The 24,734-nt window shown below is 29.6% G+C and overlaps 2 protein-coding genes across 3 annotated transcripts in view; one reads left to right on the plus strand and one right to left on the minus strand.

Moving 5' to 3' along the window:
- The window catches only part of LOC136795079 (uncharacterized), a 197,974-nt gene that overhangs the window by 9,293 nt on the left and 163,947 nt on the right, over positions 1-24,734 (minus strand). The window lies entirely within an intron of this gene.
- Positions 2,715-11,365, plus strand: LOC106689892 (ankyrin repeat and protein kinase domain-containing protein 1). Its single transcript, XM_014435098.2, has 3 exons — positions 2,715-2,720; positions 8,417-8,513; positions 9,929-11,365. The coding sequence occupies exon 3, from the start codon at positions 9,930-9,932 to the stop codon at positions 10,914-10,916; it is 987 nt and encodes a 328-aa protein (XP_014290584.1). The 5' UTR covers positions 2,715-2,720; positions 8,417-8,513; position 9,929; the 3' UTR covers positions 10,917-11,365.

The following is a 24,734-nucleotide window of genomic DNA, read 5'->3' on the forward strand; positions in this document are numbered from 1 at the left end:
AATATTGTTCTTATATACCATATCGATATTACAACAATAGAAAATATTGAAATAAATATGTAATTATCAAAATAAAATATCGATATTCTATTTTTAAATTTTCTTCAATAAAACAATTATATTTTAGTTAATATTTTTTATGTTTATGATATGGTTGTCGTGGTGTTGCTTTTTTTCATAGTTATTAAGAATTTCTTATGTATTTTGATAAGGTATGACATGATATGTCTTCCAATGTCTTCCAATATCATGCTATGGTATCATTTTATAATTATTATTACTTTAATTCGTTAAATTTTCGATATCGATATTTTAAAATATCGATATTTTAGGTCCGATATAATATCGATATCGATATTGCTATCCGATATCGATATCGATACCGATATCGATATTTTTCTTTCGATATCCCATCCCTACCTAGAACTTCATCTGTAGAAATAAATAGCTTGGAATCTGAATGCAAAACTAAAAAGCTAAAAACTGTTCGTCAATTCACAATCCAACTTAAGGAATTTACTAGACAAACGGTTTAGGCTTCCAATCAATAACAAAAGACTCATTTATATGACAACAATAGGCCTGTGTGGACTTACGGAGTTGAGCATTTGGGGCTTCACTAAGACCATAGAATTGCTTTCGTTTTTAATCATTTAAATCCCAAATCCTTTATTCTTCTAATTTTTTCACAAATTAAATCAACCATAATGACATCAATGTTCTATATGTTACCGATTTTGGATAAAACCAGATATCAATCCTTCCATAATAAAATCCCTCGCCACCTTGAACCAACTTATTCAATTCTTGATAATCCTCGTAGGCGTTTGACAATATGTCCATTCTCATCAAGAAATATAATTAGCGTTACACCTATGTGTTGATCTTCCATAAGCCTGTATCATGTTATTGTTCAATGTCATTGTTCATCATATTTACTAGTAGTTTATTTTAGTTATTACTGTTGTAGATTTCAATAATTGATTTTTTAAAAAATCTTTTGAATAAAAATTCAAAAGTTAAGTGCAATGAAAAAAAACGGAAGGATTATTAAATCGACTTACCTACCAAAATAAACTTAAATTATCATAACTACATCCGACCAAATTTCAAAAAATTTCAGAAAAATATTCAGATTTACCTGGAATATTCTTTGAATCTATGTTAAAATACACCACAATTCTAGTTTACGATAAATTTTAATTACGAAAATTCTTATTTCTAAGAACATAGTTTTTTTTACATATTTTTTATTAATCCTATTTATTTATTTTAATTTATCTTTTATTTTTTATTTTAATAAATTAACAACATTGGGAGTGCTATCCGCTAACCGAACTTGAAAGTAGATTATATTGTCATGCAGTTAAGAAACCTATGCATTACTGATGGGCTGTGCAAAGGCACAAGATTGATAGTGAGAAATATTCAGAATAATATACTGTAGAGTGGGATTTTATCAGGAGATAAGAAAGATGAAATTGTATTCATTCCAAGGATCACATTGGACACTCTGAGTGACTTACGAACCCAACACGTACGCAATTCCCTGTAAGATTGGCCTTTCCTAAGGCAATAAATAAATCGCGAGGGCAGAGTTTAGAAAATGTAGGTTTATGTCTAACATCGAAGGAAACAATATTTACTCGTGTACAATTATATGTGGCTCTGTAGAAATGCAGAAGCAAAGGCGGGATAAAAATTCAATGCAATTTAGAGGAAAAAGTGTTTACGAACATTGCTTTTCAAGAGGCACTGAATTGAAGTACAAATTAAAATGCTATGATAATGACTTGAAATTCATTTGTTTTCTTACTTACACTCTATTGAAAAGAATAATAGGATTTTTTTTTTTTCCGAACCCTCTAAAACAGAAATAAAAAGAGAATTAGTAGTGCATTACTGTGAAAAAGAAAAGTAATTCGTGTTGTGTCTTACCTTTTACTACCTTTGGTATTTTAAGGTTACCTGTTTTATTTAATGTAATATATATGAGCTATCCATTCTAAAAAGGAGCCATTTTAAATTCGGAGGTGAGGGGCCTCCTCAATAATAGGATCTACAGAATAAATGTAAGTTACAGTTATAAAATTTGGTTGGTCTACCGTTAGGCGGGAGGGGGGTACCCTCCCAATTAAATTTAAATAAAAACTTGTTAGTCTTTATTTTTATATACTAACATTTAATAAAAACCTAAACGAGTACAAAGAAAGATAAATTATTTTATCTAATTATTGGATTAAATAAGGAATACAACATGTAAAAAAACTTTTTTTTTTTGCACTCGTCTTTCTTCCTCGCTCCATACTCTCCCCCTTCTATCCTCTTTGGCACTCATAAGGACCAATCAATTTTTATTATTTAATTTCAGAAAGGATAACATTAAATAATAAAAGTTGATTGGTCCTTATGAGTGCCAAAGAGCTGAGAAGGGGGAGAGTATGGAGCGAGGAAGAAAGACGAGTGCAGTCTGAAAGAATGAAGAAGAGGTGGGAAGATGGGAAAGGAGGGGAAAGCTGAGAAGAAATGACATTCGCGTGGTCTATAACGCCGTTTAGTGTCTTAAAAAAACAAAAAACAATTGATAGGGTATTTTAAAACAACCGCCGAAACCTTGGAAGCAGATTCCCGCCAAAGTTAGTTTCAATTCCTACCACTAGTGTCGCCTTGGCAGGAGCTAGTTCGATTGGGTCCAGTCTGAAGGCTGATCCGGGACCGATGTGAGTACGATTATAATAAATTGTTTAAGCATATTTATTTATAATATTAGAAGCAATTATCCATTTATTCATTATTTCCACACCAGCTTTATGGATAAAAAGTAATCAATTTATTGCCCATTTAGTAGCAATAAATCGGATTATATCATATATTTAGATTTAAACTAATTTAGTTAAGAAATTATTCAAAAATGACGTATGCATTCTTTTAAAAACTATGAACGAATTGTAAAACTAGCATAATTTGTATATTAGGGATGGCAATGTGAATATTATTTGCTTTTATATTTTCTAAATAATAAACTTTATATTAATATAATTATTTATTTACTATATTGGTATAGAATTACATTTACTATACTATTTTATTTACTATATTAATATAATTTCATATTTTAAGTAATTTACAGTTAATCAAAACCGTTATCGAACAATTCGTTGGAAGAATATTTTAAATACTCTTTTCTACATCTTGTTTAATTTTGCTGAAGGTTCTGGTTGTTATCAGAATTATGACATTGGGTTTTCTAATGTCTATTCAATGTTTTTTTCTGATTTAAATCTACCATGTAACTTGCTCTCACCACTAGAGGTGGGATTTTTATACCATTGCATCTTTTGTTGCACCTTTGCTACATCATTATTTCATTTAAAAATGCATTTGTGAACCGTGAAAAAAGCAAATAATTTATGCCTTGAAACTAAATAAAATAATACTAACTCAATTATTCTTATACCGGCAATTAGTTTAGAACAAATGTTTATTCTGTTCACAATCTATGGGAAAAGATGTTAAAATTTAATAATTGCACAAAGTTTCCCGTTTTTCTCTTTCTGAGCTAACTTACATGTTTTGAACTTTTTAAACTAAATTTTATTGGTACAAGATAGAATTTCTCATATTGTAAACAATAGGTATGTATGTCAATTTTCGTAGGTATATTTTAATTCAATTTTATTATTTTTTCCTTATTACTATAGTTTTGAATAGAAACAATGTAAAACTTTGTTACAGAGTTGGGGATAAAATAAAATAAGCATATAAAAAAAGTGTTGAATATTTTTCGCTTGGTAATAATTAACTAAGAAAAAAATTCTCTTGAGTAAGTTTCATTGTTATAAAAAACAAAGAACGTATATTAAAAAAAATTTTAATCACGTTTTATAAAATGCTCATTGTTACTTGGCATTATTACTGTTATGATTAGTGGCTATTCCCTACTTTATCTTTTTAGTGGTACATTTTTAGCGTGTTATTTTTAAACAAGATTTTCATGAATTGATATAATATATCTAATATTTTTTTAAATATTTATTTATTGCAATTTACAATTACACATTATAATACATTTAGTAAATTTGATATCAGTTGAAATGGAGTGATAGAGAAACTACCTTATAAATTAACCAATAAAGTTGATTTTGACAGAATTTGGTAGTTTTAAATACAATTCTGCTGATTTATTATTGTTTACTACATGAAAATCCGGTCTAATTCTTCCGATGTTTGTTTTGTGTATTATTAATATCAACTATATACATTACAGTTGTTTTTTAAAAAAATTTTTACATCACTTATTTTTTAAATATAAATATTTAAAAATTTCGGAAAGGACCGCTTTTCATCATGTTTTGGATCCCAAAAATGCTCGTAGTTTCAAAATCAATTGTGTAAGATCAATGTTTAAAGCATATTGCGTGTATTTTTATGTATACATTTCATGACAACCTCAAAACAAAGACATTAAATTTACTTTTTTTTTAATATTTTGATTCATATCACAATATATGTCATAACCTATTAAATAAAAAGAAATCTAATGGACTAAATGATCTATAAAACGATAACGAGCTATGAATACCACATACTCAGACGTATGTGTTATGTAAAATCTGATTCTTTATAATGTAAACAAAGTAAGTTTTTTTTTTAATATTTAAATTACAAGAATTAGTAAGTTTTTTATTCATATAAAAAGCTGTTTAATATATAGGTTATTAATTATTAAATAATAAATAAAAAATTAAAATAAACATCTTCAAGAAATAAACATAAGAGATTATTTCATCTATTTGATATTTATTTAATAAGGAATATATAAGATTACACTAAAATGAAAGTATTATTATATCACTAATTGCAAAGTAAACGAAAATTATTTATAGTTAAACGCCAGTTCAAAGAAAACTATCGCTGATTGAAAATTTTTTTAAAATGAGGTGAATGTACTAATACATCTATTTTTCTAAAGGATTTATTTATTATTAATTATTTTCCGTCAAAAGTTGTTTGAAATAAATAAAAATAATATTATCAATATTTCTTAATTTAAATCATTCTGATATATCTTAGTTTTTAGTTAAAATGTGTTTTTTATAACCTTAGCCTATAATATCTAGAAACACCAATTAAGGACTTATTTATATTTAAAAAGTTAAATATAAAAATATATTTTTAAGTGTTTTTTACGTTACTTTTTTTATTTATCATGATTACTAAAGTAACTTAAAATACGTCGTTCATTACCATTATTTATCATGTACAAGTATATCAGTTCTTAATTTTGATTTGTTTTGTTTATTTATATTTCATTGCGTATGTAAACTTGAAAAGTTTTTCCCTTTTAACTTATAATTAGTTTAAATTTAAATTAGAATGTTTATATCAGAACTATTAGTATTTTCCAAACATTAAACTTTTACTCGGAAAAAATATCGTCTTAAAATATATACTATGTATAGGTTGGCATTAAAGAATGGATAAATAATATTCGGACAAAACAAAAAAATAGTATAGAATAATTTTTTTTTTTTTAAATTCTTATTTTCATTCATTGGTAAATATTTAATCATCATTGTATTAATGTTTTAGCCGTTTCCCACTATACAATGTAAATTAATTAACATAATAAACAACCCTAAACATGAAAAAAAAGTCAATAAATAGGTTTTTTTCCTTTATTTTTTGTTTGTATTAATGTTCTAAAAATTCAAACATTTAATAAGTTACTTGAGGATTAAAAGCTGCTGTATAAACCTAAACAATAAAAATTTAGAATTGGTTTAATGTGATTGATATTGTTAAATTTTTTTTTTCTTCTATAAGTTACAAGTGGTTATGACCTGGGAAAAGGAACATGTTCCACTGAGATGCTATATACTAATAAATCGTGAGGGTTTTCTGTTACTGCGATATTTTAAAAACTATTTGTGGAACTTTTCGAAGGATTAAGGTATATTTTTTAGTTTTTCGCAAGTTTTTACTTGAACTTAGAGCTTTAGATCTGTGTTACTATGCGACCGAGAGAGGTTCAAGGTTAGTATTCTCAAACAAGGTCTCGGCATGGACAAATCCTGTTTTAACAGTCTGGAAACTCAAATGTAATCTATACATGTATAAATTGTGTATACGAGGACAACAAATCAAATTGAACTTAAACATATATATTTTTTTAGTAATGAATCTTGGTTATTGGAAAAAAAATAGGCATTCGAAATTAAATATTTACTTTTCAATATAAGTATAATCCTAATAAAAGAAATTTAATAAAAAATATCTCTTGTGTCCATTCACATGAATTACCTTAGGCTTCGAAGTTCTATATGTGAAAAAAAAATACTATGCTTAACTATTACAAAATATGTAGTTATCAGCAGAGATGGCTACATTTTCTGATATGCAGATATAGGAGGGAATAAATAAGAGCAGCTAGAGAGGTGGTTTAAGTATTTTGGGGTCTATAGTCATTAGAAAAAACGATATTGATGAAGAAATAAAAGTAAGGTTAGTGGCGGGAAATGCTTATTTTTTAATTTTGAAATTTTTAAGCTCGCGCCTTTTGTCTAGAAAGAAAATTGATTGGTAGTATCAGCATCGAACCTTCGGGTTCGCCAAGCCTTTATTATTATTAATTTATGGCTTAAAAATAAAATCAGGTTTCAGAGCCCCCGGTGTGGATACGATTTTTATGGATCAGTAAATAATTATTTCGTGATGGTGCCACGAAATAGATATTGACACCCTCACTCTTTGTGGGTAGGTCAGAGTACCAGCCTGCAGGTAGTCGTAAGGGGCTGGGGAAAAAAGGTCGACATGCAAATAAGCTGGAATTTCTCTAGTTATAAAACTAAAGTTAATTTATTTATTGTTAATTAGAAATATGTAATATTTTCAACTGTTATTCCGCTTTAGCTATTGATATCAGCCAATCCAGTTATAGAGGGTATTTATCTGAACCGCTATTAGGAAGTTTTCATATTTGATGTTGCTGCTACACACTTGCCAAACAACTGAACATTTGAGTAGCTGAATGGACTATTTTCATTGGCTTGTCTAAATTTATTCATGTTTGCCAAACTTAGACAAATTCGCGTATGGGCAAGGGTGTAGATGGGATATTTGGATAAGCTGGTATAAGTAGGCTTACCCGTTGAGTATCTATATATGAGGTTTCTGTTTTGGTTTATATTTTGTAATTGCAACGAATGGCAAACGTGTGGATTAGCCATTACCCTTGAGAGCGAGCAATATCAATTTGTTATGACAGTAAAAATATTGTCAATAATACTGAAATCCCGAAAAATCTCTAAAAATATGAAACTTAGGGTGTACGATTAAGCCAGCTCTGATATACAACTACGAGACCAGGACTATAACAGGTACCTCAGAAAGAAGACTCGCGAGATTTGAACGGAAAGCACAATTACAGGAGTGATCTAAGATCAGAATCTTAACACATGGAAGAGAAGAATCAACAGTAAACTGCTTGGAGAGATTAGTCAGTCAATGTCTCATGACATGAAGGCAAGGAGGGGTTTACCATGGGCGGTACATGTGGCTGGAAGCAATCCATCAGGTCGCCTCTACACTACTGATGAATGCCAGTATAGTTGGCAACAGACCACGTGAGAGGCAAACAACCAGATGGATAGACAGAATCAACAAAGATGCGAAAGAGCTACTTGCAGCTAACTGGAAAGCAGTAGCACAATATGTACAGGCGTCGTGAAGGCTGGTTCGGGCGCCAAAAAGATCGACCAAAAAAAAAAAATAATAATAATAAGAAATATATATATAAACAATTAATCTCCGGTTTGTTTCCAATTACATGGAAACCACACATTTTTCAAAACGCCAATATGTTCTGAAATAATCTGGAGTAAATTATATAGATTTTAGTATTCTATATGTTTTTCCCGAAATGGCCATCTGTTAGACCTCGTTTCTACGACGCGTTATTCACAACTCATGCAGACTTTAGATTTGTTTGTGCAAGCAGAATTTCGATCTCAAGACTTACCAAGGCGCGTAAAAGCTTGTTGTTCGGCTATATGAAGGGCCAAGCGCAACAGTACAGTGTATAAAGTCGTAGTGAATAGAATACAAATTTGAATAAGGTATAACCATTATGTTTGACAAGAATAATTAATAGATGAAAAAATTAAATAAAATTATTCACATTAAGGTCAGTAGTTTTTGACATTGCCTTCTATAACCTTTTCTATAATGTAAGATTTCATTTTTTTCAAACTTAATATTCTATGATATTAAGATTGTAAGATGATACAAATTTTTATCCATATTTAGACCACATTAATAAGAAAAAATTGCATCCATAGTTTTATTGACAACTACAATTTTTGCTAAGCTTTGACTAAGGATTACTTAATCAAATCATTGTAACTGTTACATGCAGTAACAGGCAGTGCATCTGTTACAACCAGTAACCAGTTACAGCCGCCGCAGTGCAGCCCTGCTCCGGGTCAGTGCAGTCCTTCATCTTGGCCTGAACAGTGAGTAGCGCTCCATACCTGAATTCCAGGCTCAATAGTGAATAATTTTTTATCGTTATTCAAAATAGTGAATAACTAATTAATTATGAGAATTTTTATCGTTCCATTTTGTTAATTAATTTTGAATGACAAATAATTAGCTCAGCTTCCTTATCAATTACCACCGCATTTTTAATTGAATTACTCCTTTAATATATCAGCAAGTAAAAATAAAAACTGGCTATTGTCATAATTACCATGAAAGCATTTGTTTATAAATTCGGTTTATTTGTGCGTTTTTTGTATTATATATTATTTTTTTCCTGATTTCGTTGGCTTTTCAACAATATATCACGGATATATATTATTTTTCTGGTTTTCATTATGGGAAAATCTTTTAATACCTAATATTTATCTACTTTTACTTTCTACTAACACTAAGAAAGCAATAATTAATAAAATTAAAGGTACTTTAGAGAAAGATATTTCGAAATTTCAGCATTTAAGCTCAGTTAGAGTATTTCGATGAGGATAAAACCAAACCAAAATTGAAAATCATTTCATTGTGCATGAATATAATTGTTTTAGTCAAAATCATTAGTCATTTTCAAGAAAATGGTTAAAAAACGTAGAATCGAAAAATCAAAGACTATTGACAACCGGTAAGTCGATTTTTAGGGAGAAAATAAAGAAGATGGCTAAATCTTTTAATAGCCACCCACGCTAACTTTTATTTTTGTCATTTAATTTTTTGATTGATTTTGTATAATTCTTTTTTGCTTTCAACTGCAACGGCAGATTTCATATTTAGGTGGTTCGATCAAAATTTGGATTAGGTTATCAGGTTATGATAAGAAGAAAGAAATTATGGCAATACAGCAAAGATCCTTTGGAATAGTAACCTTTAACCCAGCTATCAATTACATGTTTTGATAACAATTCAATTTTCAACATGTTTTCTAATTTTATCTTAAAAAAGTTAATCATTCAAAAAAATACAGCCGTGTTAACAACGCTGCATTTTAAATATTTAAATTTTGAATAACTACACACTGACGACATTTGAAGGCACAAATAAAATGCATTTGAAGGAAATGTTATATTAAGATAGTTTGGCTATTTATAATCGAACCAAATTTGTGATGTGATGTTCAACTATTCTAACTCAACCAAGTAATCGCTATTCTATGATTTTCTCTTCTGAATACTTGTTTTTCGACAACATAACCCATTTGAAGAAAAAATTCAATGAACAAGTCATTGCTTTGATGAGATAAAATGTTTGAAAGTTGGTATCCCAAATCATAAATTTTACGGATGGCCCCTATTTTGCACCTTTCTTTATTATTTAAAATTTAAAAAAAAGGTTTATTTAAAAAATAAGCAAATATATTGTATAGTTTGTTTAGATCTGAAATTTGATTTGGATGTTTCAGAATGGAATATGAAAGCGACACGGGCTCAGAGGATGGTGATTACACAGCACTCCATGAAGCAGCCTACATGGACAACGCCCGACTGGTGCGAGACCTTCTGGAGAAAGGTCACAACCCAGAGGAACGCACCTGGCGAGGGGAAAGAGCACCCATCCACAGCGCTGTCTACAACAACAGCTATTCTGCAGTGAAAGAGCTGGTTCGATTCAATCCTGATCAGGTCCACCTCATCAACAGGAAGGGATGGACGCCGCTTCACGGAGCAGTCTGGAAAGGCCTAGAGGATATTGCCAAGCTGCTCATCGACTATGGCGCAGATGTAAACTGCGAGACGTTGAAAGGATTTACTGCTCTTCATCACTCTGCGATCAAGAATCACCATTCAATCACACAAATGCTGCTAGATAACGACGCCAATACTGACATCCGAACCTGCAGTTTGGATTGGGCACCGATCCATTCTGCGGCCAATGTGGGGAGCCTTGCGGTCGTCAAGGTGTTGCTCGACAGCGAGCCTAAGCTGGTCGACTCGCAGACCCAGAGCGGTTGGCGACCCTTACACATTGCGGCAAGGAAGGGCAACAACGGGACGGTCAAGGTGCTGCTGGACGGTGGCGCGGATGTCAATGCCAGGACCTCAATGGGTTACACCGCTCTCCACCAAGCAGCCCTCAAGAACAAACGGATAGCGGCTGGAATATTAATACGGAATGGTGGCGACGTCGAAGCAGGAACTGGCAAAAATCACTGGACCGCACTCCACCTCGCGGCCAGGGAGGGCTGCATCGAGGCTGTAAAACTTCTCCTCGAATCTAAAGCCAATGTCAATGCACTTTCCAAGATCCGCTGGACACCGCTACATTGCGCTGCAGATGCTGGCTTCATGAGCGTGTGCAAGCTCCTGATAGACGCTGGTGCTGACCAGGATAGCGAAGACATCACCGGACGAACACCCTACTGCTACCTTAAGCCTGGCCAGGAGAGGTGATGATGTCCTCCAACATACTCTTTATCCAGAAAAGAAATTGTACATTGAATTATTTAATTTACATTCCATTAAAAATCTTTTAAATTCAACCATATATTTTTATCACTTTGAACAACTGCTTTACATTCTTTCTATAAACTTAATTAGTATAACAGATTTTTTATATTGTAAATTTGAAAGTTCTGAAGATTGCAGTGATGATCAAGTATTGTATCAATACTGTTTTGTTGTTTCGACCATTTTGTTATTTATTAATATTTTTCTTATAAATTATTATATGTATATATAAATATTTTAATTTATTCTAAATTGATTTTTCTATTGTGAATCTTACTTCTTTGTTAGCTGAATTCTACAATTCCAAAAACAATATGTATTTAAAACCTTTATCTATAACTTATAAATCACCTATGTGTTTTATGATTAGTAATGAATTTTCAACTATAAATGTTATTTTTCCATTTGCTGTATATTACAAATAAATAATTTTATATGATTATCGTTTAAATGCAATAATAATAAATCATCAAAAAATTCTGTAATTTATTTTTTTTTTATCTAATATTAATTGCAAATAAATGCTCACGGATATTTTTTTAAAAATCATTTGAATTCATTAATAAAAAATCATCAAAAAATTCTTTAGTTTTTTTTTTCTCTATTAAGTGTTACCCAAAGTATGCCTCCCACTACTAAGCCAGTAAGCTGTTTGTAATCATTATCATAAAATTATAAATTATTTTTAATCATGCTGTGTTTTATAATTTCTAAATAATATATCTTATTATTAATATTAATTTTTTTTTATAATATAGAGCTTTGGTTTCATTATTTTTTATATTCATGGATAAATTCTCTACACCAAAACTATTATTATTATTATTATTTTTTTTCCTAATGATATATTTGTCAATTTTGATTTCATTTATTATATCAACTATATCAAGGCATTTTATTTAAATAATTTAATGTTTAATATATTATGATATACTATTTGTCAGAACATCTTTGTTGTTAATTATAGGTTTTAACTGTTTTCCTTATTTGACAAGTCCGTGAATTCTTGGGTCTATGTAATTATTGGATTTCATTGTATATCATATATATCATATTTGTCATTACATCCGGATTTTTGTAATTATTAATTGTAAATATTGTTTTAGGGATATTTAAATACTCGGATTGATTCTCACTTTTCTTTACACATTTTTGTAATATAATAACAATAAGAGTTTCATTAAACATGTTTATTTTCTTAGTTTTATGTTGTTTAATGATTATGAAAAATTACTCCTAGTCATGAAAATCTGTACCGCTAAAACCCTTATCCTAAAGGAAGGATCAAGAGTGCAGTACTTTGTAAGGAAGATCAACGGTCGTGCAAGGAGGTAATTTGATCAGAATTACGCTCGACAGAAAGATTTTTCCCCAATTCAGAAAACCCTTTATGAAACTAGGTAGATCTCGGAGGGCTCCCGAACCCACAGGGTTGACGAGCGATTACAGTAACAGAATAAAATATTTCCCACAGCCGGATTCGGACCCGTGTCTTTGAAATTAGAAACACAGTATCCACTGATCCACCCTCCTTCACATTCCTTTTCATACCATCTTTAAATTCTGTCAATTATTTTTAAAGTATCGTACTACAGATCAGTGGTACTACAAATGATGTCTCATCCGAAAACCAAAAGTAACAAAATTCATGGTATATATTGAAAAAAGAATAAACTGCTTCTCTCATTTCACCGGTCTCCCAGAGAGCTAAGAGATTCGGAGCGTGTTATCATTGGATAAAGTGCCTTCCCAGCATTACCTTATACTCAATTGTGTAATAATTGTTTTGAACGGTCCGATCCTGATGGACTAGCAAGATGGAGATGAGGTCCGCTAGGGCAATCTGTCCGTGATTGCTTCCATTTCCTGGTCAAGAAGATGATGGTCTCTCCAACTTGGAGGGTAATGGCTGATTCCCAAGTCGTCTCATTTTCTGAGAAGTTATTTTTAAATTCTGCCTGTTATTAATTTTTCTGGATCGGTAAAAACATCCTATGTATAACATACTTATTGATAAAAATATTTAAATTTACTGGGACAAAACTTGTGAGTGATTGTATAATAGCCCTGAACAAATTTTGATAAATAAAGTATCCCAGAAAGTTTTTATGATACTGACAGAGAAAATATTAATGATAACCTGGAACTTTTTTTTTGTTTCCCCATTTCTGACATACAGAAGAGAAGGAAAGGTTATCCTATTAGTTCACACCCTCCCTCTATTTATACCAGTGTGGAAATGTCGAATTTACATTTACTAAGGCTCCTGAAAAATAAAAGTCAATCTACCCAGGCCGGAATCGAGGTTGTTAAGGTGACAGCTTAACACTCACCTTCATAGCTCTCAGTTAACCTGGAACTTAAACTGCAACTGTCAGTAGTTGTAACAGTAACAAGTAATTAACAAGATGGTTCCAAGAAAAAGGTCTTGACGCCGTGTAAACTCAAATTATTACAATTTTTTTTTTTAGTTATAAAGGAGTTTATTACATTACTAATGATTTTGAAGATATATCATTATCTTACTTAAAATTGCATCAGAAAATATATTACAGATGTCCTAAAAGTCCACTAATGTTAAAAATACATCGTAGAGTACGCACACTGTATCCAAAACAAGTCGAAAGTAACTAACAGAAACAAAAATAAAAGAATGCTAAGTAGCATTTAATATTACAGAACCAGATACAATTTCTATCAGGTTATCTCTAAAGTTTTCCAAACTAAAGCAAATTAACAATGCACAAGCGTGTAGATGAGTATATGGATTAGCTGGTACAAGTTGGCTTCAATTTATGGCCGACCCCTATTGAGTGTTGGTTTTTGGCACAAATCAAAGGGAACTTGTGTTACATTCCCATGTTTGTGTTCAGTTAGCATTGTTTTAGAACTGTTTATTTATTTTGAAATCATATCGGTTTAGTATAAATACATTATTTGCAACATTGTTATTTAACTTTAGCGGTTTATTTTTTATTTAACTTAGAAATAATTTACATTAACAAAGATATTATATGTTTAGTTAATTAAATTAACAAGTTTCTGATAAATATTCAAGAACAAAGGTTGAATTTATAGGTTATATAGGACCTTTTCTATGAATATTTATCATGCTGGAAATTGCCTTTTCCTTCATTTCGCCTATCTTTTTTGTGTTCATTTTAAAAAATGTAAAATGAATATAATAGTCGGCAAAAGTCAAAAGATTACGCAAAAGGTATGCATTTTTGTTCTTCATTTGTTCATAAGTTAAGTCTTGGATTGGAAGATCCAGCTTAACACTTTTTGGGTTAATAACATTCAAATCCTGTAAAACCTCATTTATTGTAGGACTCAATGAAATACCAATGAAACCATCTAAAACCTCAACCTCAATATCTTAGATTTTCATGATATTTTTTTTTAAAGTAATACCAACTAAATACCTTACAAATATTTTTTCCTATTTTTCACATGATTTTTCCAAATTGCAGGGGAAAATCCACCATGTTATGTAACACAAAAATACTCGTAGATTTAAATACGATTATATTATGTAACTGATTCATTTTTAAGAAGATAATTTAATAATAATTCTTTTTTATTCATTAATTTTTCTCGAAAATTACGTTAATTTCGAGGCGACTCCACCAATCAACACGAAACCAGGGAATAGATATCGACTTCACGATATGGTACAAATACGACCTCTGTAAATAAATTAGAACCGAAGATATGAATTATAACGTTTGAGGAATTTATCATTATTCTTTGTTACTTGTCATCACTAATAAAGACATACAATTTTAGAGTTTCTTTAAGGATATTGCCCGATAGAAAAAAAAAAGATTAATTTTATCTTCTTGTAAGTGAAAGTTGTCAGATGCGCGCACTATTATTATATTTAATAATTACAAAATTCAAAATATATGCAACACAAGAGGAAAGAGATCTAATCTCTAAAAAGAGACAACGAGAGAGCAGTCCAGCAGAAGAATGTGTCCAGTCTGCAGACAGGATGAGTCAGATTTGCGTCTCTTCTCTTCAGATCAAAACATTACAGCGTTCGCTTTTGAAAATCAACATAACATGTAATCAACCAGGAACAAAACTATTAAGGAAATACTTTATTTCAGAATAAACAGATAAATTACTCAAAGAATAGCCAGATAAAAATAGGTATGTTTTTTGAGTTTAATCTTTGACAAACAATGTTAACGCATAAAATAGAATCCTCTAAAAAATAATTGTTTGTAATCCAATCCACATATATGAAAATATATTTCACGAAAATCAAAAAGAGTGTATACGGATTACAATTTTATGTTTATATATATATATTTTACACAAATTCCGCTCATTGTTTCCAAACGATGCCTGTTTCTCCTCAATGGCCAGTTACAATGAAAGGTGTCCTGCCCCCCCCCCTCCCTTCGTCAATAATTTGAAAGAATTTAAAATATAAAAATCTATTTCAAAACTAGAAGATTAAAATTAATTCCAATAAATCCCACTAAATCACATATACCCTTCGTCATAAATCCATGACCTTCTGCCCCACAGTATCCCATAATAATACCCCACTCATTCCTGTCAAGCATATCTGTTACTTAGGACTACATCTGTACAAACGACTAACATGGAATCCTCATACAAGACTGAAAAGACAGGAAACTGTTCGTTGATTTCGACTATTACAACACACACTAGATAAACAGTCTAAACTTTACAAACATTACAAAGGACTATAATAAGGCCTATCTGGACATACCGAGTTGAGGTTTGGGGCTCCACTAAACCATCGAATTCCTCTAATATCCAATCCTTACAGTTCAAAATCCTTCGTAAAATGCTCCTTACTTTATCAAAAATCAAGTCATCCATCAGGACCACAATATTCCATATGTTGGCAATTTGGCAAGAACCAGATACCAATCCTTCCATAATAAATTTCCAAACCAACCAAATCCACATGTTTCTAACTTGACTTCTCCTTCAATACCTGATAATCGCCCTAGGAGTCTGAAAAGAAGATGACCCCGAGATCTTCTCTAATAGAGTTCTATCAATGGGTAGATTCTTCACATGTTTGCATCATCTCAGTTTATAACTAATGCAAATTTACTAGTTGTATATAACTATATACAGTTGTAAATAACAATAAACAAATTATTAAAAAAAAAATACTTTCAATTGAAAAAAAATTGGTGAAATATTGAACTCAAATAATTATTAAAATTAAAACGAACTACCTAACTATAATTCTGATTTTATAAAATTAAAGATTCGGAAATAATTTCCTTCACCTAATAAAAAAAGATAATGACTTTTTGGTTTTAGTATTTCGTTTCAGCTATTTTGTGGATTTAATTTTTTTAACTTTAGAAAGCAAAAAAAAAATATATATAAAAAGTCAAATTTGTTTTATATCATTTTCCAAAATTTCCCTGAAATATATGATTTTTAAAGAGTTACGTTCTTTTATATAGTCCATATAATTTCTATAGATGCCTGAATTTTGTGAATAGTGGTGCAAAAAAATATAGGAAGAATGTGTTAATATTGCCTTTGACTGTGGGAGATTGTAATATTTTAATAAAAAAAATAAATAATTATGAAAAAATATTTTTTAATATAGGTGGAAATATGAAAATATTTTAACACAAAAATTAAAATTTTTACCCCCTTCTTGTGCACATCAGTTAATTTTGTTATATTTATCAAACACATATCTTACACAACAAAACGCAAGGAAAGAAGTTAACGAAATTTCACACGTGAAGAAAGTTTACATGAATACAGTAATGATAATAGAGTACTACTAATAAACTGAGCCATTACGAAAAACCTAATAATAAAAAGAACTACGTTTAAACATGATAATATTCAAAATAAATATAGACATCAACGGATTTGTAAACCTGAAATCAAATCTATCTTTTCCTGGTACTAAATATATGTTAAGAAAATGCAAAAATGTATATGTTTTTATTAATTATTATTATCTGTTATATTATATACATATATATTACTTTTTTTTTTTAAATATTTACTTTTTGTAATTTTAAATTTATTTTCTGGATTTGAATGTATGCATATAATTACATCATTGTCGATAATTATTGAGATTTTTTTTTTAAAGATTTTAATTGAATAGTATTTATGTGCGTAAATACAATAGATTTTTATGTGTTTACATTGTTATTTTATTTAAAATTTTGATTATTTATATTTTTATTTTAATCTTCTGATTAAAAAGGGAAAAAAAGAAAGATGTTTTGGGTTAAGGGAGAAAATATAATTAGAAATGTAGATAAATAATGAAGAATAATAAGTGAAAGAAGGATTTAAAATAATATATATAGAAAGAAAAAAAAAAATTATAAAGAAAAGAAATAAAATGATGATATAAAAAAAAAAAAATCATGCATTACTATTATATATTAACAATTTACTGTATTACACCTAAGCATTGTAAGGATTAAAAACAAAAAGTCTGACTAGATTTAAGTATGCAGTGTATTTAGCAACCCAACTTTTTTGAATAACGTTTTTTTATCTTCCTCTCTATTCGAAAAGAAACAAATTTTCAAATCATCTTTAATAAGTTCCTAAGAAATATTCCCTATACGCTCTTAAGAAATCAAGTACTATGTGCCAGTTCATATAGTCAGTATTTCATAACTATGAGCAGTTAATACCAGAGCACTCTAGCGGACAACGACCAAAACTCACAACTTGCAATGTGCACCGCTCGACATCGCTGACTGTTATAAAATAATAAGTTATATAAAAACACAAGATTTAACTTGAATTTACAATAAATTTAAATCTAAAAAAATGTTTAATTTAGCATGGAATATATTGAAGGATTTTTAAATATACACGCTTCTTACTGGTTAGGTCCAGAAGAAAAATAAAATTAAAATAGTTGAAGTATGGGGGTAAATAAACAGTTTTTGTAGGGGGATAAAAAAAATTAATTCTATAAAATTCACTGACAATAAATAATTCAGAGTTTCAGAATGAATAATTATTTTAAAAGTACACCATATTGTATTTTTTATTGTTTTAGTAATTCCTTATCGTTTATTTTCATTCATGGATTTAAAACATGTAGAAGATACATAGGTATACGCCTAGCAACCCGAGTGGCACATCACTAGACAAGCCGCAGACCGTTATGCAATTTTAGTTATTCTGTCTTCCACAGTGTCAGCATTCAGTATGAATCCTGCAGTAGGATTGCAATTGAAAAATTTATTAATAAGTAACAATATGAGACAATTATATTTATTTTTATTTTAATAAGTTAGTGAGGAGAGGGACTGAAAGAAGATGAGGTAAAATTAAGTTTGCTTCCTCTGGATAAACTAGTTAACTTGAGGTCATGTTACCTACTATATCATAACCCTTATGTTCCTTAAATAGCACTTATTAACTATATATAAACTGAATATTTAGGAGATTAACACAATATCATGACTGTAAACCAACTAAGGACAACAGCCTGATGACATTTTGATTAAGGAATAATATATTTATTAACAAATATTATTCAATTAATAATTACTATATTTGAATGTATTCAATTTAGAACAATAATTTTTTATAAAGTGAAAATAGTCCAGTGTTAATTTTATCGAATTCCACACACTGCTTTCGCTTTAAGCGCTAAAGTATTTTTCATTACATAATTGTTAATAAACAATTATAGATATATAAATTAGTTATTAAATAAATCAAAATTAGTATCCAATTCTGTCTCAACACTTTATTTTTCACTAGTCCATCCAAAAACAACAATAAAAATTCTTCTTTTAATTCATGAAATGCCGTTTCGAACCCTGTCATTGTTGGATCAGTTCACTTTTACTTTAATTATATTATTTCAAAATTTTTTGAGACAAGGTAATTATTTATTAAATAAATCAAAAATTAGTATCCAATTCTGTCTCAACACTTTATTTTTCAACAAGAATTTTTATTGTTGTTTTTGGATGGACTAGTGAAAAATAAAGTGTTGAGACAGAATTGTATACTAATTTTTGATTTATTTAATAAATAATTACCTTTTCTAAAAAAATGTTGAAATAATATAATTAAAATATATAAATTAGTTTTAACCAGCAAGTTGTTTAGAAAATAATTCGAAGGATCCCCACTAGGTTTAATACGGCCCTGGATACAACAAAATTGACTTGACCTCATTGTACGACACCAGACCATCATAAATGTCAGGTATAAATTGGGTGGAAGTAATAAACCATAAAATAATGTGGCAATAAAACGAAGAGAGATAACAACCTTGACATACTGACACTCCGCCATGCCGTCTCCCTCCTATAGGGTCAATTCCACGCCAAGATGTATGAGTTGCGTGCTAATGCTGCCAAAACCGATAGATTAGTTTAAGGGTCCAATATAAAATATATTATTTATTTTTATTTAATATTTATAACTGTTAATGTAAAAATAGCTCATAATAGGCTTTCAGTATTATAAATCCATTGCATTAGTACATAGAAGTGTATAGCATACATATAGCAATACATCACGTTCAATTCCGGTAATGTATTAAATAGTAATTTATTATGACATTTTACTAATTATCATGAATTATAATATTAAATAATGAAGATCTTAAATTCAATTAAACAATAAAAAATAATTATATTTTATAATAGGCATTGGCCCCCTTACGATAACGACGTTATAAATCTCAAAGAGATCATAACACCACAAACATTTGAGGGAACCTATTATATTGTTCCTATAACAATAATAACGAGTTCCGAAGATCACCTGAGGTGACAAGTTACTTTTGTTCCAAATATTAAAATAAACAATTATAAAAAAATAGACATGGATAAAACCCGTGGACGGCGGACGTTTTTTTAATTCGATTTTTGGATTTTATATATTTTGAAACACAAGACCTCATATTTTAAAGAGGGAGTTAAATTTTTTTTTCGATTATAAAGGTTCGTCTTTGAAAAAATAAATCAAAATCAAAAATCATCTTTAATACAAACCAGAAATAAACACCTTCAAAAATCAAACATGAATTTTACATATCTTATAGTCTACGAATACTTAATACATCGGTTTCAAAGCATTGCAGAAAATTTACTAGACAGTACACAGCTAATTAGAATCGATATTATTCGTTCATCGAAATCGATTCAATATTTAAGTGGCAAATTAATATTTTATGAAAGCTCACACCAATTTTGAACTATTGCTCTATTAAACTATCTTTAGTCTCCTTTTTCCATTTTAAGCAAATATTTCAAAAGTGATACAGGACCGTTGCTCCCTGGGAGTTTTAGTGAGGCGGGTCCGGGCGGGAAGGATGGCCTTTTTTTTGTATATGATGTCTACAACAATAGTCTTGCCATAATATATTCAATTTTAAACTGTTGATCTCAACATTCTCAATAAAACTCTAACAAAAATAGTTGTATAGTTCTGAAATTATTAAAGTATTGTAGATATTTGTTATGTTTTTTAAAAATATATTAATTCAATATTTAATATATCAAATTATTCCATACCTAATGTGTTCAATAGAAATATAAAGCGGCCATATCTTAAATGATATGTATATTTGAAAACATTTTATAAATTTTTTAAGGATATATAATGCTTTAATAAAGGTACATCTGGCAAAAAAATTGTTTTTTATTGACCTATTCTGAATATAACACTATATACTAGGATTACACAGTAAATGCAACTGGAGTTACAACTTGATGTCTGTCCCTGAGCTAGTCGGGTTGCCACAAAGCTTCTTCTTTCGTTGACACAATACACGGAATAAATCAAATACAAAATACATTTTTTTTTTTACCAAATATGCCACTATTAAAGCACAGCAGAGACATAAAAATAAATCATAATACAGAGTAACCTTGCTGAACGAATAACTGTTTAACGAACGCGATTACTAAGAGATAAATTTATAACCCTTTCAACAGTCACATGTATGAACTTGAATATTTAAAAAAAAAAAATAATAATAATTTTGTATATTACATTGTGTATGATAAATACGTATTTCATAAAAATACTAAATTTTGAGTTTTAAAAATAATATATATATTTTTTTATCAAAATCAGTCATTTTATTTATTTATTGATATTTACAACTGTATAAAAAATACAACAAGTAAATTTGATCATAATGACATAATGATCAATGATGATACAGCATGTAGAGAAACTACCCAGTAGTAGAACTCTAAAAACAGTTAACAATATAAGGTCACGAGGCCATCTTCTTTTCAGGGGCCTCGGAGGATTACCAGGAATGGAAGAGGAAGCAAGGTTAGATACTAGTGGGTTTGGGTGGTTAGGGAGTTTATTATGGAAGGAATAATATCGGGTTCGGGCTAGATCGGTTACATAAGGAACATTTAGGTCTTTATGGATGGTTTTATTAGTAACAAAATAAGGAGCATTGAGGATTTTACGAAGGATTTTGAATTGTAAAGATTGGATGCGAGAGGAATTTGAAGGTTTAGTGGAGCCCCAAAGCTCAACTCCGTATGTCCAGATGGGCCTTATTATTGTCACGTAGATCAGTCTTTTGTAATGAGTTGGAAGTTTAGACCGTTTGTCTAGTAAGTGCAGTTTCCTATCTTTTCAGTCTTGTGTGAGGATTAAAAATAATATATGTACAAAAAGAGTACAATGGTAAAACAAACTTTTTTCAACGAAACGACTAAACGTATTTTGAAACATACATGCAAGTATTTATTTTTCAATAAGTAAATAATTCTTCTCTGTCCTCTCAGGCATCCGTTGTAAAGAGGTTACATTGGACTTTATTAAAATGTAATATAATATTCAAAAATAAAGCAACAAAATGGCACTTACAAAACAATATCCTAAAATAGAATGAAACGAAAAGCTGATGAGTTTTAAGATCGATAATATTGGCTTGAAAAATAATAATTAATCTAAAAAAATGTTTGCTTGTTACAATATTTATCGCCTATCACTGCCGAATATAAAAGGTAATCGATTTCTCCTAGATATAGGAAGATAAGGCAGGTATCTCGATAGCATTGAGAAGAGTCGATGTCCCCTAAATATTTTATCTGTGATGTAACTGCTTAAAGAAGGTGGTGACTCAGGAGGTCATGGGTAGCTGGGCTGCTTCTAGCTCTATCTGGGTCAGTCTGCCGGGGTCTACGTAGCAATATTATTAATAGGATGGGGTATGTTCAGTCTGATGAGAATATTAAAAAAACTAGTAGCTATTAATCACTTTACAAGGGAATGTCAAAAATAATTATAATCTATTTAATCAACTTAACTTTTAAAGCTGAATATTTTATTTGAGTACTCAGATTTGAAAAATTTGTGTTTACATAGAAAATTTAATGAGGAAGGTTTTAGGTACTATAACATCCAAGAGGGAGGCATAATCCTACTCTTCTTCAAGCAAGTTAAGTCAAAAAAGCCACGCCCACGAAAGAAACGTTCACGTTGAGATTAATAGGAATCTACGTAATTGTAATCTAAATTGAAACAGAAGGTAGTCAGTGATTGGCTCATGCTCTTCTCCTACTCCTTTGTCACTACCCTAAAAGGTACATTAAGCCCGCCTTTTTGGCTTCACTTTTTCTTTCATCTTAACCACTCCATTATACTCCTTCCTCCAAGATTATAACATCTCGACCAGGAATGCTACTGTAAAGATTAGAGTAATGTAAGCTAAAATTAAACATTTCTTCAATAAAATGAACTTCTTGTGGTGCATTATTGAAAAACTCAATAAAAAATTGAAATCCATCCAATGTAAATGATAGGCAGAAAACTTAAATGCAATGCACTGGGCAATGTAGTAGGGTAAAAATTTATTACCTTTCAAATCTAAGATAATACATTACTCCATACTCATATTTGTTATATACTACAGTTGCGCAATGTAATCCATTAGATTTTACTAGTTAACATTATGAAGCTTTCCATAATACTTTTGGAGTTATTGGCTATGGACATATCTCCCTTATTAACGGTCCCATATTACGCTCTATATGGAGTAGTCCCTTTAGTTTTTGACAGATCGTTCATCATCAGATTCTCTAGTTGCTTCAATACCCTCCCCACCTTCAAATCCCGCCTATTCCTTCACTTATTGTCCATCCAGAACCAAGTGAAATTAAGCCATTCGATTTTGAAGACCATCACCAGAAATTTTTTTTTGCTTTTTATTGGCCACTTTTTATTAAAAATATGTTTACAGAGTCATCGAAGGAATCAGTTGCTCTGTAACTCCCTTTGTACAAATAAGATGACTGGACGTAGTGTGTATAGATAGATCCTAAGAATGTTTTTATTACTAGGGACAGATTCCACATCGCAATATTAAATTGAACAACATTTATCCCAAAAATAGTTGGGTAACATGAAATCCTTATTGTAGGTTCATTAAAGAAGAAAAGAATATAATTATAGATAAAATGAAATAAATAAAAATACATTTTTAAGAAGCAGTGCAAGATAATGAATTTTTCTGTAAGAAACAACACTCATTTTAGGGGCTAAATTGAGAACAATACAAAGATATTTTTTGTTTTAAACCAGCTTTGTTCTAACGGCCGCTTCTTCCATACTGACTGATAATTGCAATTACATATGCATTAAAAAAACAATTAATTTACAATTATTTCAAGGTGAACTTGCAATTCAATTAGTCCACTTTACTGCCGAAGATAATTTCAAAAGTTATAAATAATTTTATTTTGAGGTTGTTAATAATTAAAACAGCATTTCACAAGTGATAGATGCGTCTATTATAAACCAGAGAGTACTAGTGTCGCCTTAATTATTATAATCACCGGTTATTACATAATTACATATATATGTTTTAATTTTTACCGAAAGGTTCTATTCAAAGTCCTAAATGTAATTAAATTACGCTGTATTATAGTTTAAATCTCACTACAGTATACTGTCAGTTAGGCATTAGTTTTCTATTTTAAATCAGAAACTAATTGAAAATATAAGGAATAAGATAAACTTTTTATTAAACAATTAATAATAAGAGGAAATAAATACTCAACGCTCAGATTAAAAGAACTCGAAGTCACTTGACGCTTAGTTCACACAATGGTGATTAAATTTCCTTATAGGTTGATAAATAAATAATGGTATCTAAGAAACATAAAATTGTCTGGAAATTTTTGTGCAAGTTAAAAAATATATATATTCTAATACAGGTATAAGTAGGGCGCCTAATTGAAGGAAAAGAATTTTGGCGTAATCTGATCTAATGAAAAATCAAAGATAAAATTTGTTATTATTGACTTATTATTTATTAAATATTTAAAATTTATAGCACCTGACGCACTAACAAAAAATGATTAACAGACAAAAACTAACAGTTAAGTATCGGCTTGTTTACACACCATGTTTACGAGAGATACGTTATAATAGTCATTTATAAAATCTGACAATTATTCTCGAAACGGATAACAACTAAACTGAAATCAATTAATTAAGATGGGCAATAAAAAAATAATAATAAAATTCAAATTAGAAATAATAATTGTTTACGCAGGATACGTTATAATAAACATTCATAAAAAGTCACAATTATCCTACTTGACATTGATATCAATCACAAAAGATAGTAAAAAAAAAAATTAATTTTAAAACAGGAGGAAAGGCATAAATTTTATTTATGTATAAATAAAAAGTAGATATGAAAGGAGTTCTTAAGATACAAAAATTCCATTTTTTTTTTAATTTGACAAGTGTTTCTTGATT

The sequence above is a fragment of the Halyomorpha halys genome, unplaced genomic scaffold (genome assembly GCF_000696795.3).
Source record: "Halyomorpha halys isolate HHAL.00 unplaced genomic scaffold, Hhal_1.1 Scaffold1515.1, whole genome shotgun sequence".
NCBI lineage: Eukaryota > Metazoa > Arthropoda > Insecta > Hemiptera > Pentatomidae > Halyomorpha > Halyomorpha halys.